The sequence below is a fragment of the Ruditapes philippinarum genome, unplaced genomic scaffold (assembly GCF_026571515.1).
Source record: "Ruditapes philippinarum isolate M1 unplaced genomic scaffold, ASM2657151v2 ctg9783_1_1_1_1, whole genome shotgun sequence".
NCBI classification, from domain to species: domain Eukaryota; kingdom Metazoa; phylum Mollusca; class Bivalvia; order Venerida; family Veneridae; genus Ruditapes; species Ruditapes philippinarum.
Window position 1 is genome coordinate 24,876 of NW_026866513.1, and position 20,519 is coordinate 45,394.

Here is a 20,519-nt window from a genome sequence, read left to right on the forward strand (position 1 = left end):
TTTAATGCTAGTATGTATATTCACATTTCTGGCGTGTTCCACTATATTGTCTGGACTCCGTGACTAAGTTCATAGTTAAGGGCAGTAAGGGCACTGATTTCAAACCACATGTATCTCACCAGTAAACGTTCGAATCCTCGAAATGACTATGGATTAATATTTCATGTTAGGATTCCGAGGAAATAATCAATCTAGCTTACGGGGCGTCTGTGATTCTTATCAAGCGTCTTTCTCAACCAGAAGTCAGAGTAAGATGTACATGTATGTATAACCGTCAAACCAGAAAAGTTAATGTATAACATTATCATTATCATCATTATTTCTGTCGTTTAATTATTGTATATGATTATTAGTAATAAATAGAAGAATATGCGTACATGATACACATGATCTGGTTATTGTCATTTATTACCGCGCTAACAATTGAAACCAATCAGCTATGATTAAGTATAAATTACTGAGTGATTATTTGAGGTGAAAATTATAACTACTTTAATTTTTCAGTTAATTTTTCAGCCGAAACCCGCTGCGACAAATATTTGAAACTAAACAAGTATTCCATAATGAAATGACAATTCTGTGTAGAATAGCGAAACAATCTATCTAAATAATAATAAAAGTAGCGAGGCAATCTATCTGTATAATCAAATCTTTAGATGTGCCTTCCATCTATCATTATAAAAACATACAATATTAATAATATCTTTCATATGTTGCGGTTCGGGCCGGAATATCCGTCCCGAGGGGACCAGCCCATTAGGCGGTAACGGACTTGTCGAGTTATCGCCCATGGGCGGGTTCCCAAGGAGCGGATATTACGGTCCCAAACGCAACATATGACAGATATCATTATTATTCTTGCATAGCAGACTGGCGTTTTCGTGAGTGTTACCCATGCTGGAAATGTCTTCTGGCATGGGGTTGCCAGATGAGTGCAACCCATACAACAACGTCATTTTAGGATGAACCGCGTTAAAATGACGTCGTTTTAGAAGGAAAATATGTGTATTTCTAAGAATGATCAAATGCAGATAGTGTATTATTCCAGCACTGCATGTTAAAAACTGTCAGAACAAAAGGAAATGTGCCAATATGCTGTAACATATGTTGCAAATTATTCTAATTCTAAATGATTGTCTTGTAAATTACAAATTAAATCAGGATTTTGATAATCCGATGTTTGCCAAACTTTATTAATTATTAATGAAAGACACGAATAATTTACAAGAAATAGTTATATAAAATTTATTTCACTATTCACCTAAGTACAGCTAAAGTTGTGTCGGTTACATTACAATTAACTTGATGTCATTCATAATAACAGGCAAAGTCACAGTGATAGTCACATTCATAGTCACAGTCATAATCGTAGTCCTAGTCCTAGTAACAGTCAGTCATAGTCATAGTCACAGTCATAGTCAAAGTCCTAGTCCTAGTAACAGTCAGTCATAGTCATAGTCCTAGTAACAGTCAGTCATAGTCACAGTCAAAGTCATATTCATAGTCAAAGTCACAGTCAAAGTCATAATCATAGTCACGGTCACAGTCATTGTCACAGTCATACTCACAGTCATAGTCATAGTCAGAGTGACGACAGTCATAATCTTAGTCACAGTCTTAGTAATAGTCATACTCATAGTCTAAGTCACAGTCATAGCCACAGTCATATTCACAGTCACAGTCATGGTCACAGTCATAATTATATTCACATTCATACTCATAGTTACAATCATAGTCACAGTCTTAATCTTAGTCATAGTCACAGTCATAGTCATACTCACAGTCATAGTCTTAGCCACAGTCATAGTCACAGTAACAGTCAAAGTCACAGTCATAATCTAAGTCACAGTCAAAGTGAAGTCAAAGTCACAGTCATAGTCACATTCATAGTCACTGTCATAGTCATAGTCACAGTCATAGTCACAATCGTAGTAACTGTTACTCATTTGACGTAGATACGTACATAGTTTGGTATCGAGGTCTCACGTTACATGCCGGCATAATACACCTGCTATGTGGGTAGTCAAGCCAAGCTTATGTCTTAAAACCAGTATTTATTACAACAGGAAACAGCGTTAATCTTCTTTTCTTAGAAGATCTCCAAGGCACCATGTGCGCAATTTTATTGCATTCTGCACGAGCCTATATCAGTATTTATTAATAATAAAAATATTAGTAATAAAAATAATTAGACTAATAAAAAAAATATTAGTAATAAAGAATAATAACACCAAATAAATATGATGATAAAATTGTGCGAAATAATATGAATGAAAATGTCACTTGTGTGTTACTTAACTCATGATAGTAGCATGATATGTGTTGTTACAAAAGTAGTCAGACACGCGTACGTTTCAGTAAGCAAGGAAACTTTTCGGTTGTTTGCCGACAAAGCTTTATAACTTTAACTCGTATTTGACATTTCTAGTATTAAAGGATACACTAGAGGAATTCTCTGTCGTCTGTAAGTTATACGGGTAGTAATCCTATAAAATGCATAATGTTCTGTGAATATACATACTAGCATTAAACATAATTATAACAGAAACACTGATTATATATGTGTTTGAGTGATATCTTCAGTCTGATTAAACTGCCAAGCAAAGAGTATTTTGAAGAGCAGTTGAAAGCCCATTATGCCCTGAAAATGCTTTTATCTTTCTTTCGTAAAAACTTTGATGTTTAGTGTCCTGTTAAAGTTTCCAAAACACTACTCATTGACCAATTACCTGATCCATCGTTTGCTTCTGTTGCTACCTGACAATTAGCGCTGTCATTGGGATTAATTATTTTGTACGGAAGTCAAATTTATTTATTTTTTCATTCTGCACAACTTCCATCAAGTGGTCAACATCTAATATGCTCTAGAACGAACCATAATTTAACGTTATATAATTTATGTTTGCACTTTAAAAAGAAGAAAATCGTTTCATAGGCATAATGTGCATTTAATACGCGATAATTCTTGCATTCATTGCTTCTGTTAAGAGAAACAGTAGATTTTCAAGCATCATCATTAATAACTCTTGACCAATTAAGCAAAGGAATTTTATATTATACATCTTATTTGCGTCATTGAAACATTGCGACATCTGTTGCTGTTTCTTTTTTTAATTTCTTTTGATTTAAGTGTTGACTGGGATAACAACATGGGATAACATGCCAGCTTATTCGTGTATTTAGTGCAAAAATTATTAAGCTTATAAACAGTGACTCGGCTTGCATATTATGTAGATCTGGGATTAAATATTCCCTCATTATTTTCTGGAAGCAAGACTGTGAGACTGCGTTCAATAGAGTTTGAATTTTGTCCGTCGCTTCAGTTGTATTTTTCAACTGAAATTCATGACATGGGTAATTGTCAAACGATTGTTTTTGTTTTTCATTGTTGTTATATAATATTATTCGTAATTGTATTAGTGTGAGGTTTACCATCTTGATGTTGTTCAAAATGAAAACGGCAAAAAAACAACAACAAAGAAATGTATGCGAACCTAGAATTCGTGAATTAGTGCGCTATGCCAAGCAATGGTTCCCATTGATGATATTAAGTTTACTTTACGGTAATTCACCTTGTCCGTTAAGTGAATATAGAAGGGAAATTTCAGAAGTTTACAAAATTATTCAGATTATATTATATTGCTGGTATATTGCTGATACCAAATATTGAATCAGTGGAAAACTTGTATTGTAGATGTTGGGACAAATACAAAAATAATATGGTCACTGCCATTATATAATCTATTCTCATTATTATAAGTACTCTGCCTCAATGATATTTATGATAAAGAAGTGCAGTCATTAACCAGAAACAAATTAATCATTTGTCTTACATCTTGCTAAACGTGCAGTTGCACTATAAGCTCGGTAATTCAGTAATAAAACATGTCCGAACTTCAGCAACATGCAGACGTTGCGGGAACATTTATGTGTTAATAATGATAATACTTCCTGTAATCTCAGTATTTTATTTCTCTTAGCCGATTACCGTTCTTATTAGGAAATATGTGCTTTTTTTATTCCCAATAAATGCATCTATAATAACTACTTATGCTTCTATAACAACTGAATGAATACAAAATTAAGCCATCTGGCAATAAGCAAATGTAGTGTCATATTAAGGAAATATATCAGAAGAAGACGGTGAAGAAGGAAAAATTATATTTAGCATGTACAGTTAAATGTACATCAAACTAATTAATACATTTACATTGAAAAGCAGTTTTTCACAGTGAATATTGCATATAACATTCAGTTTTTGAAATATTGAGAATAAGCTCAAATGTTATTAAATAACATATGCAATACATGTATATTGTATAGAAAGAACAAATTACAAGCCATTTCAAAGTAACAAAGTATTTAACAGTCAAAAATGAGCATGGAGAGCCTATCATAATTATGAATGCAATAAATCATCTCTTTTCACCTTTAGATAAATGGATACATTTCCTGAGAGCATAATATAATCAAAGCACAGAAGGCGGGCGCTGAATTTATTTGGGTCTTAGAATATCAGAAAGGTGAGGGTTGTGAGATTATAAACCAATTTTTTTTGTATAGTGCTACATTTGCTGTTACTGTAGTAAATTAGCTATAAGGCTAATTGCAACACTGATATTCAATTCAATGTTTATATAACCATCTGCAAATTATTTTCATTTACCTTAACACTTATAAAGTTAAAGAAAATGAATTTCGAAACCACATTCAGATATGCAATTTCATATTTCACTTCCAAAACCTTTGTGACTGTCATATAAATACAAACTATACAGTGAATACCGACTTATTGTTATTTTTTAGAAATGAACTACTTTTCATTCTTCATTACCAACTAGTAACATGTAATTTTGCAAAGACAAATGTAATAATAAGTTGATAAAGATGTATGTATGTTACATGTACCAACAAACTTTATCACACTTCATAGATACAATGTATTTTGAAGAAACCTTAAATACACATATACACCGTGTTTTTGGTCAACTTTGTTATAGCAACCGTTATGATCTTATTCTATACACAAATGAATGGATATCTTAAGTAGGACATGGCATATGAAATATTGCAATCAATGAATAATGAAACATTTAAAGAACACAGCAGCTCTGAAATTAGCAAAAATGCATTATACTGAATATTTCATCATGTTGATTGTCATGGAAACATGTGGGCTTGCGCAAAGCAAAGACTAAAGCTATCCAGGTGTCACTTGACATGTACAATATTAAAGCCTGGGCATTATATTATAAGCTTCAATAGTAATATATGCAAGATTAGCAATATTATCATCTGAGATGCAGGCATTTAATAAGTTGAATTATCCGTTCACACATATCCATACAAATATCATTTATACATATACACATGTATATACGACAATGCAAGCAGTAGTGTGTTATTTGACATAAATACCCCTAACGTTCTGTAATGTTAAATTATTGAAACTTTATTTTTATTTTTTAAAAACTAAGAGCTTACAAGAAATGTTTCCAAAGCCAGCCTGCTAAGATATTTGTAGAATTAACTTTTTTCTGAAAGTAAGTATCTAAAATAAAGTAATGTTTAAATCACCTTTTAAGTATGAACAAACAAGGGATTTAATCGCCGTCTTAAACGTAACACTTTGTGTAAACGAGTACTTTGTTTGCAAGGGTTATGCTCTTTGTCTTTAAACAACTGAATGGGAAGAAGTATTCAGTTAAAGTTTTGTTTCCATTCAAACGAACGTGTTGCTATTTCGACGGTGTAACCTTGCGTCCATCGTTTCTTCGCACCATCGGCCTCTGATAGAACTAAACCGCCAAAGCGACAACACAATATGCCGAAGTGACGAGTCGATATACTAAAGCGACGAAACGATACGCCGAAGTGACGAAATGATACGCCGAAGTGGCGAAACGATACGCCGAAGTGACGGAACGATTCGCCGAATTGACGAAACAATAAGACGATGGAATAGAGCGACGAGACAACGTGTTTCCGTTTCCTCATGTCCCTTGAGCACATCGATCGTCTTGTTGCTTTGGTGAATCGTTTCGTCGCGCCAGGCGTGTAGTTCACCAGAGGTCGCGGTACGAGGTAACGATGTTCCTTACGGAACACCTTGGAAGACCGTGATTTTGTCAAAGCAGACCGAAATGGAGCTTGCCATACATCAATTTTCGCATAAACAAGACAAAGATTTCAACAAGATATAACAACATATAGACTTGAAACATATCTGAAACTAGGTGTACGGACATGATCCCCTTTGGACAAAATCTTCTTCGCATACCCGGACAAATTCCCCTCCATGGGTGGACATAATCCCCTTAATGTTTTTGCAAGGCTGGACAAACTCCCCTTACCTACCCTACTTGTTTCATAGGTTTGTAATGTATTATTATGCTCCATAAAAATTGCTGAATTATGTATTATTATGCTCTATAAAAATTGATGAAAAATGAACTTTTTTTTTTTATTTATAATTATGTATCAAGTTAACCTTTATAATTATACAAGCTTGATTTTTTTTATTTGTTCAGATCAATTATCAACCAAATTATCATTGAAAACGAGTTAATTAGTTTAGCAGTGTTCATTATAATTGTGTAAATAATCAACTGCATAACAAATATATTTGATAAGGCAATTTCTTTAATTGTTTTAAATTGATAAGTATGAAAAACATTTTAATTAGTTTAACAGTGTTTATTTTAATTGTTTCAAATGATGAATTGTGCAACACTGTCCATCTAGCACAGGCCTTAGCAGTATAGAAGTCATGTTGAAACCAATATTGCCGAATAAAGGACTAGCAATCACCACACAGCATAATGCAGTATGTCGCTCTCATACCCACTCTATAAACAGAAAATTCATCCGAGGGGGAGGGGGGTCCTAGGTAGTAATTTTATTGAGGGGATTTTGTCCCCTTTAAAATTTCACACCTGAAAGGGATTATTTCCACCCATGGATTGGATTATGTTCAGATATACAAAAATCATGAAGGGGATTTTGTCCAAAGGGGTTTTGTCTGACATTCCTGAAACTATATTTAATGAAGTAGACTTTTAGTCTAGACTTAGGCAATGTCTGTTTTAACCTTTGAAATATGTGTTATTATATATGATTATGTACATTTGATACCAAACTTTCTAATTGAAGAATGTTCATATGCATGTTTAGTTTCATAAATTCTTTTCATTAAGAATATGTATGATTTGCACAAATGTATGTATGAATGAGACTGAAAAAAAAATATAGATAGATGATTATATAAACAAATTTTACTCCAATGTTATCAAAATGGTTAATATTATTTTATCAATTTTCATTGAGAGAGGGACTACACACTAGATGTTGTATTATGTATATTGTACATTTTTATACATGCATATATTTCAGATTCATAAATTTAATATACTTATGAATTTTATTGTTATCAAAGTCGTCTATAAGCATCAGGTTTACTACTGAAATAATGTTGGTCCTTAGAAAGAGATAGTTTGAACATTTGAGTTTCCTTCATATAGATATCTGATACTGTTTGAAAATGTTAACATATTACCGTGAGTTGTGAAAATGATTCCCAAAATATTTGTACAAACGTGTTGGAAATAGAACGTGCGAGAGTGTACAACCGGGATTGGCACTTTGGTATAAAAAAAGCCATTTTATAATTTAATCACTTTAAAAATGTTTGGAAGAGAACGCAGGTACTAATATTCTACTAAATAACGTAATAACAAATAGATTGTTAACACGTATAATGAAACGGACATATTTTCAACAATGAATTCTTTCATTGATAATAAGGTGAAATGAGAATGAAAATGTAAAATGAATGTCAATTTATAATTATAAAGGATTTTTAATATTCCAACACGCGTCCTGCTGCCACCACTTGTATATATTTTCCACGGACTTTATGTTGTCGTTAACATTATTCAGTTTTTCACACAAGTTACAAAATGATGACTGTACCATTTCCTGCTCTTTATATACCCGATAGGTATCTTTACGTTTCAAGAAGTTGATATACTCAGTCTTATTCGCACCTAACTCATTTAGATAATTTGATAATGCGGCTGCGTTTTCAAAATTGTTTGCGTCTACATAAGTACCATTGGGCAGAAATTTGGTATAATCACACCCACCTCGAACCACAAGTATGATGTCCAGTTCAAACCAGTTATAAACTTTTTCTGTTAAATAATCAATACAATACGTATTTTCAAAAGCAAGGTAAAACTTGTAACGTGTCCAATTTTCAGTAGAATAATAAGTTTTACGTGCGATCTTATTTTCATTACAACCTCCAAACTGATCTACTTTGATATTTTCTCTCATCTTATCAACATACTTTTCTCTTTTAGACTTTGTTGAGCAGTGACTTACAATCCAAAAAACACCTTTATCCTTTTGTTTATATAAAGCCGAGTAATCCTTGTCTAAGTCTTTATTTATATGTAGCTCATTTCTCCTTTTTCGTCCGACATTATTTAGATAATCAGTATAATTTTGCTCATCATTTGACACAATTGTGCCATAAAGAAATGGTATATCAGAATCTGTTCTATATGTCATGGTCCAGTTAAAATAGTTTACGAACATTTCATTGGAAAGATCTGTCATTTGTATATACAAAGGAGGCTCGTTATTTAAAAACACGAAGACTTGATTACAGTCTCTACGAGTTGGAAGATGTTTAGGCATTCTGTTACCTTGGATAAGGACTGCATCAGCATCTAATATAGTGCCATTAATTTCTGCCGTCATCCGATGTACATTACAATTAGTGACGGAACACACGCTCATGTCTACCGCGTCTATCTCTTTTGACAGCCTAATCTGACGCGGAAAATAAGCAATAATTTTTATTTGATCATTCACTGTAATGCGGTTTGTCTGACTGTCCTTCCCTTTATTCGAAGTTCTGAAATTCTTTAAAGTACGTGAATCATTTATGTTATCTTCATCGCGTTCTACAGATTGCTGCTTTGTATTTGAAAGCTCCGTTGCTTGTCGGAAGAGATCGTCCAGAGTTTTATGCAGATCACTGTCCTCGGGGTTCCTTTCTAATAATTCCTTTACTCTATCGATCACATTTTGCCGTTCAGTTTGAAATCGTAAAATTTCTGGTTCCATCATGAACGTAATCATATAAGACAAACCGAGACAAATGAAAAATAAAAGTATCGCTCTTTTTATTACATAATTACTCGTACATTCTCTGCTGGTGATCATAATGAAATATCCCAACATATAAATATAATTCAGAACGGCACAAGAATATTATATTGATACTTTATTAGATTAGATGGGGATATATCCCTTATTTCTGTAAGAATATGCAAATAATTAGCTTAAGACGTTTCTGCATCAATTAACTGAGTAGTGTGACAGATGTTAATCATGAGGAGGTATCATGACAATGAAAAGGGCAATAAAAAATAAAATATGTAATTGTACCTCTCAGGCACTGTGTGGGATTTCTGTTATTATCATCCCGTATTAAAACAGACTGATGGTTCAATAACTGACGAAATATTTAGAGTTCTGGTACCAAGTGGGCATCAGGAGCCCGAAGCAATGATTGCGCTTTGTGTCTTAACGTTATATGTACAGCCGTTGATAGCGATATTATTATACGATTTGTATTTTAATGTTGCTTGACAGTATAAGTTTTGAAAAACATAGACTACGTCAATAAATATGTCCAAATAAGTGAGAAAATGTAAATGTTAGTCTGAAAGTAACGTAGGTACCAGAGGGAAAAACACGTACTAACTTTGAGAAACCGTATCTTCGCAATTGTTTGTTTCTTGTGAAAAATATCATGCAATTGGACAATTGGGTTATTAACTATTGTTCAAAACCTATTTTGTCAATGTAAAATCAACGTTAGCGTTGTTGAAATTTCCACCCCTCAAATGTTCCCTATTATTGAGAATGGGCGTTGTGCGTGTTTCAATCATTTCTTTCTACCTCCACTTCTACAGGAGAAAGGAATTTTTGTGCGTGTTTTGGCATATCTTAGGAAATTTTAGGTAATTTTATGGTATAAGGATCACAAGTGTAATTTGATAACGTATCACGTGATTTATTAAATCATTTAAATATATTATCTATAATTACCATTACAAGGCTCTAAATATTCATGAAAGATAGCGTGAATCTAGAGGTGAGCTGATTTAATACAAGTCATTTTATTCAGGGGTTTGGCCTCCATGAGCTTGCATGTAGTGATGAAAAATATGATACAGAGCGTATGCATAAATTCAACAACAAAAAATAACAATAAGTTACGCCGGCGATTACTAGTTAATTATCCGCTTTGTCTTTTTATTTTGATGCTATTTCACTTGAAAATCGAAAGGAATTTTAATGACATTTTTCTAAATTAATCTTAGTACTGCAAATAGCAAATATCCTTTCTTGATATATCTTATGAAATATTTTAATGAAATTTATCAACAGTAAAATTATATTGGTTCCATTATTATATGGTTGTAACATAGAATGTCCCTGTTATTTAATACACATGAATAATGTACGTAATCAGAATACAAGTAGCAATGTTTTTGTGCATGCGTCATTCCCTTTTAAGACAATTAATTGCCATATTTATTTCATACAAGCATTTTGGATATTTTTTTATTTTAAGCATTAATGTTTGCATCAGATATATAGATGGCTTTACACACTTTAATAACAAAATCTACAAAATTAAGTGTGAAATCTGATACTTACGGTACTTAAAGCTTTTACGTGGTTTTGGGGCATTTTCAGCAAAATATAATTAATATGGTGCAGTTTTTTCGATATAAATGGTTAATCTAAATTTCCCTTTTTGTTGACAACTGTAATTTATATAAATACATTTACATTCATTTTACTGGTCATTTTCAAAGGTGGCAATGGTCAAAACATAATATATGAGTCAGTCTCCCTTGAGCATATAAGAGGTTATTCATGTATACGGTTTTTAGAATTAGAATTCATTGCATGTAAGATATTTCCTTAGAATCTGAATAGCTTTTTGTGCATTCCTAATCCAGAGAATTAACCAACAGTGTAGCTTGACAACTGATGCAAAAGTGAATACAAAAAATTATTTTAACTCCTTTTAATACATTCAGGGTGTTTCACATTTGGTGGATAATGATGCATTACAAGATTCGTAGGTATACAACCAAGCAAGAATTAAACTATCTAATGCATTTAAGTGGTCTTAATTAAGCTTTTAAAAGTGCGTAAGCATTGAACTCCTTGTCTATAGGTGGTAAATGCGAGTTCTATGCGCCATATTTTTTTCTACTCTCATACAAAAGGGCCGATGTGAATGAAAATTATGTCACAAATGAAAACAGTAGTTTAGCGTGACTTAAAGCAGTACGCGCTGTATCAAAAGTTTGATTTCATACTGATAACAGATTGAAGAAAATATGCAGAACCTCATTTTAATACACACAAGAATGATTCAAATGCACATACATAAGCCCACTGTTAGGAACATAATCAGATGCCTTTTTATGGAACAGAAGTATTGATGTTAACGTAATTTTTTGTACGTCTGTAATTGCGCAAATGTCTGCAGTTTTTTATGTGCCCGCCGTAAACTTAAAGTGTATTTTCCCGGTCATTCAGTACATCTGATTTTATACAATCTAATGTTGAAGAGGAATCAGCTTCGGTAAATGTCCCTCGTTAACCTAACATACATCCGACAAATCTGTCCTGAAATGTTCACATTATCTTCTCCTTTCCACCGTGCATCTTCCTTTTGACCAAACTCGATATTTGTTGAAAGTAGATCTAGTCACTTCAAACTAGAACATCGCTCAATGCTACTATCAACAATTGATGGTAAGTCAAGGCATAAATATTAAAAATGTTCTAAAAAGTCTTATCTTACATGCAAAAAAATCTTTTAATTTCATGATGCTTTTAAGTCACTTCGCGTAACGTCATGCGTTCTTTTTCATGATGTCATTACATCATGACGTCACTGTACTAATGTTAAAATTTAGTTCTGTAAAATTTCTTGAAATTTGTTACATTTTCAACACAAGTATGCAGTTATTTACTTGCTTCTCCTAAAGAAGCAAAATTTACATACGTCAGAATTTATTCCTGTTGATAATTCTATTTATTTTATGCTTTTCAGTGGATTACTGATTTATCTGTGAAAATTATATTTGATAACTTGATAGTGAAAATTATCAAAATATAACTTTACACTACTACTTTTTAAGACTTTCCTGAATTTTATTTTCGCTGAAAATTCTGACAATGTCAGGCTGTTTAAAGAAAAGTAAAGCTGAAATTGATAAATAACTTAAATGTCAAAAGTAACAAAAAGAAGAAAACATACTTAATTCTATTCATTCAAATTACCAATCACCAAATATAAATAAAATTTCATCTTACACACAAACAAACAAATATCCTCTATTTAGGTATGACATATTATCTCCATCCGCATTCAAATCAAGTCCGACTACAGTACAGTGAAAATTATCAATTAGAGCTATAATTTCACTTTGAAAATTATCAAATATGATATCCATTTCCAGTTTTCCACTGCAAATCATGTAATAAATGGTGACAATTTTGTCGATGACGTGATGATGGATTCAATAATGATGATGTCATTGATTCATCTTTGATGCTCTGATATAATTTCAAAAAAGTGTTACTCATTGACCAATTGCATGAACCATCGCTGTTACTTATTAGCAATTAGCATATTTATAGTGATTTAGTATTGAAGTCAAAATTTTACTTTGTTTACAATTCGCTACCATTACGGAAAAAATCACATTCAGCGCTCGTTTTTTTTACATGTGATAAGAATTTAACATGCTCTTAAACCATGATGCAAATGGTATAAAACTTTTGTAAATCCTTTCGAAAGAAGAACAAAAGACATTATAACTTGGGATAGTTTTAAGGTCAGTTTGATGTGCAAAATATAGATTGTATTACTGGGGGATATTTGATATTTCTGTCTAGACTGTTTATGTTTTATAAATGAATTCAAGATAAGTAATCACGCATGTTCTACAATGACTTCTTTACTTTGCTAATCTCCCTTACAAACAACTCGTTACTCGCTTCAGTCGATATAAAATTATATATTATGTCGATTCCTAAATTACATCTAAAGCTTTAGCCAAACTGTTGCGCCGGCGTCGGGATGGGTAAGATAGCTCCAAATCCTCCATCAAGAAATAAAGATTCAATTCTGGCCCTGTACCTCTGTGTATGACAAAGTTCCTTTAGTGAAAATCATTGTCATTATTAGTTGATAAAATCCATGCAGAAATGACAAAATAGACGCATATCATATTTTGTTTGTTTTTATCGAGCTTAATTAAGTCATGCCATAACTATGAAACCTCCGGTGACCTGCCGTGCTTCATATCATGCACAAATTTGCCCCTGAGTAAAACCACTCCTTGTATAATCTCGCAAAAGTTTATTTTTATAGAGTAATATAAGTATAAAGATACAAGTCCTAGCATTACTTCGCTAGTGTATATTATTCCAATCCAGTTACCTCTCTGGCGTGGGTTCGAACCCCTGGAGATGCTCTTGTAGTTTAGCGCGGAGGAAGGTAGTCTAGTACTGGTGTACATGTAACTCTCCAGGAACGATGGTTAGGAATCTACCCGCCTATATGACTGAACTATTGTTGGTAAAAGGCGTAAAATGAAACAAACAAACAAACATAGATATAAAAAAATCTATACTTAAAATATGACTTTCTGTCATGCGACATGAAATGTGTCATTTCATTAAGACACGTTAATATTACTCGAGACACAAGCTGGTGTGTAGTGCATCAATTTTAGATATAAATTATATTGTGATAAACATCAAAGTCCTCTACAACTACATGTACTAAGTTCACAATTATTATTGTAATTATTTAATGTTCTTTTATTTTATTGTATTGCCACTCGTACAGAGAACGGGGCAAAGTCTTGGTAAAATTTAAGATTAATTTGAGTTATTACCCTTTATCGTGATCAGTGACTATTTATAGTGCTTACTTTATATGCTTTTTAACAATAATGTGAAATGCATATTATTTGGACATTTTTTAAAAATGCATTAACTGATAAGAATGTTGAAATGGAATGTAAAAAAAGAATATTCATTATAAATTAATTCAAAATTTATTTTTTCTAATCCTCCAACACGCGTCCTGCTGCCACCACTTGTAAATATTTTCCACGGACTTTATGTTGTCGTTAACATTATTCAGTTTTTCACACAAGTTACAAAATGATGACTGTACCATTTCCTGCTCTTTATATACCCGATAGGTATCTTTACGTTTCAAGAAGTTGATATACTCAGTCTTATTCGCACCTAACTCATTCAGATAATTTGATAATGCTGCTGCGTTTTCAAAATTGTTTGCGTTTACATAAGTACCATTGGGCAGAAATTTGGTATAATCACACCCACCTCGAACCACAAGTATGATGTCTAGGTCAAACCAGTTATACACTTTTTCTGTTAAATAATCAATACAATACGTATTTTCAAAAGCAAGGTAAAACTTGTAACGTGTCCACATTTCAGCAGTACGATACATTTTCTGTCCGATCTCGTTGTCATTACAACCTCCAAACTGATCTACTTTAATATGTTCTCTCATCTTATCAACATACTTTTCTCTTTTAGACTTTGTTGAGCAGTGACTTACAATCCATAATACACCTTTATCCTTGTGTTTATATATAGCCGAGTAATCCTTGTCTAAGTCTTTCTTTTTATGAAGCTTATTTCTCCTTTCTCGTCCTACGTTATTCAGATAATCAGTATAATTTTGCTCATCATTTGACAAAATTGCACCATATGGAAATGGTATATCCGAATCTGTTCTGTATGTCATAGTCCAGTTAAAATAGTTCACGAAAATAGCACTGGAAAGATTAGTCATTTGTATATACAAAGGAGGCTCGTTATTTAAAAACACGAATACTTGATTAGAGTCTCTACGAGTTGGAAAATGTGTAGGCATTCTGTTACCTTGGATAAGGACTGCATCGGCATCTAGAAGAGTACCATTAATTTCTGCCGACATCCGATAAACTTTACAATTAGAAACGGCACACACTCTCATGTCAAGCGTGTCTATCTCTTTCGACAGCCGGTGCTGGTGCGGAAAATAAGCCATTATTTTCTTTCGATTCATGCGGTTTCTTTTAGTGTTATTCCCCCTATTCGCGGTATCGAATTCATTTAAAGTACGTGTACGATTTCTATTGTTTACATCACGTTCTACGGACTGTAATTTAGAACGGTTCATTGCTTGTCGGAAAAGACCGTCCAGAGTTCTGTGCAGTTCACTGTTCTCGGGGTTCCTGTCTAATAATTCCTTTACACTAGTAATCACATGTTGTTGATTAGTCTGAAATTGTAAAATTTCTGATTCCATGATGAACGGCATCATATAAGACAAACCGAGACAAATACAAAATAAAGGAATGACCCTTTTAACTACAGAGATACTCATATAGTCTTTCCAGGTCATCATAATGAAATACCCTTTCTTTTACATAAAAACCAAGATTACCAGTGAATACATTCCCCTTTTACTCTTTATATGTTTAGTTAAAGACGTTTCTGTATCAAATAACAGAGCTAGACGATTATCGTGCGACGGTAACCTGACGTAATGAAATATAAATTGGATAGTTCAAGATTTTACATTTTAAATCATTTTTATGGATATTATTTAACTGCAGTTTTTCTATACACATCTTTTCCTAATCCAACGTTTAAACAGATTGGTTATCGATGTAATAGCTTTATTTACGTTTCGGCCTAATATTAATCTATTATCAAAATAACAGTAATGGTATCTTTTTTATTTCTTCTTTATATTTCAAACCCGTTACTTAAGGAGTATTTTTATGCATATTTTCACAAATAAGTGTCAACTGTTATTTCAATTACTGTGTTTGCTCAAACGATAATGAAACTTACTAAAAGTCAAATCATTTACAGAAAAGATTGCAATCTTTATTTGCAGATCTGACCTTTTCGCTCCTAGTCCACATAAATGAAATACACATGAATGCGAAGTCAAACCACTTTCATTATATTTACATGCTTAATGTTTAAAACTTTCTAAATCTTCATCAATCAATGTGAGCTGAATTCAGATAGGCAAAAAGTGATTCGCCAGATATGTTGCTTTTTATTGTCTTCCGTTACATAATAAGACATTAATTCAATGCATACATGTACTTGCGATAATACGCATGTGGCAATTTGGTTTATACATGGTTAGAGCTTCCTATGGATATTGGCAAAATACAATTAACTCAGATGGCTTAAAGATCTTAAAGGATGTGACATATTTTGTTGATGTTGTGTTTAGTTTTATTTATACTCGGACGGCGCTTGAATGAACCATATGTCCAAGAATTTTACCGTCCATGCCGGTCCACTGTAGTAGTCTCATCGGGGTTGTCTTTTCAAGCCCAGTCTTCTGTAACCATTTCTTCGTTCCTTGGCGGTTGGAGGAGGTACGACAATACTGCCTGTGTCGGCAACATAACAAAAACGGCCACCCTCCCAGAGTTCGTCGCATGCATGTATATTATACATGTATAATTGTTCTTCTTAAACAGTTTCCAAAAATATGTAAGTATATACAGCAAATGGTTATATACATTATAGTTTAACGTTAAAATTAATGCATTCATTTCAATTGAAAAACAAACTGGATTATACTTTATCAAAAATAAATTTCTAATTATCTCCTTAATTTTATTTGCATGAAATGTTAAATTCGGCAATATATTTACAAATCACGCTATTTGAAACTAACAATATTGATTAATCTCCATTTGAACATCAGATTTATGATATAAAACCATACAAAACGTGCGTTACAGGGTTTTAAAGAAACATATAAAAATGTCCATAATTGTGAAATAACGTGATGACTACGGAATGCGTTAGAGCCATCATGGTTATACATTATAATTCAGAGGTGAACAATGCGACAGTGCAATGATGACAATACGATAGTGCAATGACGATAACGCGATAACCAGTGTGATGTCGACAATATGAAAGTGCAATAATACTACTGCATTGTCGCCATTGCAGTAACTTACTGTTGCCATATCATTATCGCACTAAAAAATTGGTTTGCGACCAGCATGGATCCAGACCAGCCTGCGCAACCGCGCAGTCTGATCAGGATCCATGCTGTTCGCTGTCAGTTTCTCTACTTGTTATTGGGTTTGTAAGCCAACAGCATGGATCCTGATCAGACTGCGCGGATGCGCAAGCTGGTCTGGATTCATGCTGGTCGCAAACGCATTACGTTGGTTTTGTCGTGACGCGGCTCATATTATTATTCACTATCTCCCATGACCACAACTCCATCTGACATGGTCAGTGATTAACTCATTTCCTCCCTTGCCCAGTAGAGAGCTTTAAACAGTATTCAGTAAAACTGTTTTCAGTTTTAACCCTAATATAACCCGAAAGTGATCATCCTTTGTATAGAGCTAGGTCAGCCTGTACATCTGTGCAGTCAGACAAGGCTCTTTACTGTTGGCAACTCAATTTTGTATGACAATACCGATTTTTTTTTCAAATAAACTGTTCAAATTTGAAGTAGAGTGAATTCATTACACAAAATCAGCAGAAAAAGCAAGAAGACAATAACATAGTTTTATAAATTCTAACATGGCAGGTCCGTCACAGTATGACTGTGTTTTTTTTTGTAAGCCAAGGTGAGAATAATATATTCCATTTAAAGCTATACAGTGACTATGCTCTTTTTGTTTGTAAAATATTTTTATCTCAGAAATTCATTGAAATCTATGAAATTCTTACTGAATATGTCTAATTTGGATAAAAAAATAAATAAACTATGCGAGCCGCGTCACAACAAAACCAACGTAATGCGTTTGCTCAGGCATGGATCCAGACAAGCCTGCGCATCCGCTTTGTGTGAAGTCAAAACATTATTATTTTATATTTACAGAGTTATCAATGTTATGTAATATCAAATGTTAGCATAGTTTATTTGATTATTGTATGTTATTCAGGCCTGGGCTAAAAAAATATAAAACAAGATTTTTGATGAAAATGCTTTATTAAATTCTTACTTGAATATACCTTAAAGCAGCATGCCTCCAGATGAACCAAAATATTTCAATTAAATCAAACTTGAGAAAAAAGCACTGAGATTCTAAGAAAAGTACAATGATTTAAGATACATGTGTGAATTATAACCGATTTTGCAGTATTTTTTACCATATTCTTCTGCGTTACTAACACATATGGGGCTATTTTTGCATATTTTAACCTCTTTTAGGTAAATTACATGGGTTATAAGTGCTGTTTGCAATGTGATATTATTTCTTTTTTGTTCACTTAACAAAACATTAAATTTTGTACTTTACTTTTAAATGCATTTCAAAAAAAAAAAATCATGAAAATAAGCATGAATCTGGAGCCATGCTGCTTTAACAGCTACACAATATTTACATCTATCAGTAGCACAACGTATATTGTAGTTACAATAATCTCAATAAATTTCAATAATTCTCATGACAAGAAAATGCTAAGTAATAGCTTAAACTGTTAAAGGCTTTAACAAATAATTTAAGAAAAATTCATTGTAATTAGTGGATTTAGATAGTACAAAAATGTAGTAGATTTCATATAATCCATTTCAATATGACAGTTGGAGAAATATTACCCATGTAAGTCCATTAAATCATTTTGGATTCTTTATTCATATACAATGTATTCCAAAGTTAAAAAAGCACTGGAAACAAGCATTAGACTATAAATTATAATGACAAAGCAATTCAGTTTCTCTTTAGTAATATCTGAACAATCAAAAAGTCTTATTTTCCAATAAGTAAGTTTTCAATATAAAAAAAATAGTTTCAATTGAACTAGACTAGTTCAGATACTGTATAAGTGGATATTTATGCGTCACAAAAATTTTGCAAATGTCAAAAAGTGGACTTTTTGCGTGCAGAAATATTTGCAAAAATATGATGTCTTGAATTTAATAATGTTTTTGTGATTTCATTAATTAAGCAGGTGCATGTTAAGACTATGCCGTTATTGTAATTGTTCTATTCAGTTGTTTATACCTTTATTATTCATAAAATTGTTTGAAATATACATTGTTAGTTTGATTAAGGACACACATTTCTTTGTCACAATTTGAAACATTCTTTTGTTATATGAATACCCTATTGTGTTATTAACACATTTATTGTTTCATAAAAACATTGGTGATTTGTTAAGACCAAACTCAAACAAACAAGTAATGAGAAAAATTAATCTCGGTACCCTAACAGTCAAACTTATTCATGTAAGATGCTTTATGAAAACGTGTTTTCAAATGATAGAAAAAAGTTTGCCTAAAAGGAAATAATTTTTGCGTGATCAAATTAATATTTGCGAATAATTTCAATTCGCAAAAATCACAAATATTTCCATGTTGCAAAATTAAACACTTATACAGTAGCTGATTATAAAATAGAAAATGTCGATCTTTCTAAAAAATATCAGTTTTGAGTTAACAAGGCTATAATTATAATGAAAAAAAATTGTTAAACCATGGAACATGAATAAAATACAAATGGAAGTTACAAACAAGAAACAAACTTATGTGAATTACAAAAGAAATATGAATCAGTAAAAACAACATGAAACAAACATGAATCAAAATGTTAACAATATGAATAAAAATATGCTACAATGAAAACAACATGAATCTATGTAAAAAATGTATGAAATATGAATCCATGTAGACAAAATTTAACAAAAATGTTTAAAAATTAAACAATATGAATAAATGAATAAAATATGGATCAAAGTAAACAACATGAAACAAACATGAACCAATGTTAACAATATGAACTAGAACTGCCACTATCTTGGCGTGAATACCCCCGCATACCACTTTGTCAGAATCAACAGTGGCCATTTAGAGCGCAAGGACAACCTCCCTGCCAAATCTGAGGTTACTAAGCCAGTGCATTGCTAAGTTATGTATTCTACATGCTTCAAATGTGAAAATGTCAAAATCAATACATTGCAGACAGGACATTCTTTAGCAATTGAGAAGAAAAGCTTTTTTTTTTGTCAAGGTCCCTGTGACCTTGAACTTTGACCCAGTGACCTCAAAATCAATAGGGGTCACCTTATAGTCATGATCAACATCCATGCCAAATTTGAAGACTGTGGGTCAAAGGAATCTTAAGTTATTGGGCGGACAAGCTTTTTGAAGTCAAGGCCCCTGTGACCTTGACCTTTGACCTAGTGACCTCAAAATCAATAGGGGTCATCTACTAATCATGACTAACCTCCATGCCAAATATGACGACTGTAGGTCAAAGGAATCTTAAGTTATTGGGCGGACAAGCTTTTTGAAGTCAAGGCCCCTGTGACCTTGACCTTTGACCTAGTGACCTCAAAATCAATAGGGGTCATCTACTTATCATGACTAACCTCCATGC

At 32.6% G+C, this 20,519-nt stretch overlaps 2 protein-coding genes across 2 annotated transcripts; both read right to left on the minus strand.

Annotated features, from left to right (window-relative positions):
- Window positions 1-7,845: 7,845 nt before the first annotated feature.
- Window positions 7,846-9,135, minus strand: LOC132732709 (alpha-(1,3)-fucosyltransferase C-like). The gene has a single exon (XM_060719182.1). The coding sequence runs from the start codon at window positions 9,133-9,135 to the stop codon at window positions 7,846-7,848; it is 1,290 nt and encodes a 429-aa protein (XP_060575165.1).
- A 4,973-nt stretch (window positions 9,136-14,108) lies between these two features.
- On the minus strand, window positions 14,109-15,448 carry LOC132732707 (alpha-(1,3)-fucosyltransferase C-like). Its single transcript, XM_060719179.1, has one exon. It carries the CDS (start codon window positions 15,443-15,445, stop codon window positions 14,168-14,170), a length of 1,278 nt encoding a protein of 425 aa, XP_060575162.1. The 5' UTR covers window positions 15,446-15,448; the 3' UTR covers window positions 14,109-14,167.
- Window positions 15,449-20,519: the final 5,071 nt, after the last annotated feature.

What these genes read in the sequence shown, in the direction of transcription:
- LOC132732709 (XM_060719182.1), bottom strand. Translation starts at nt 9,135, where the DNA reads ATGGAACCAGAAATTTTACGATTTCAAACTGAACGGCAAAATGTGATC.
- LOC132732707 (XM_060719179.1), bottom strand. Translation starts at nt 15,445, where the DNA reads ATGGAATCAGAAATTTTACAATTTCAGACTAATCAACAACATGTGATT.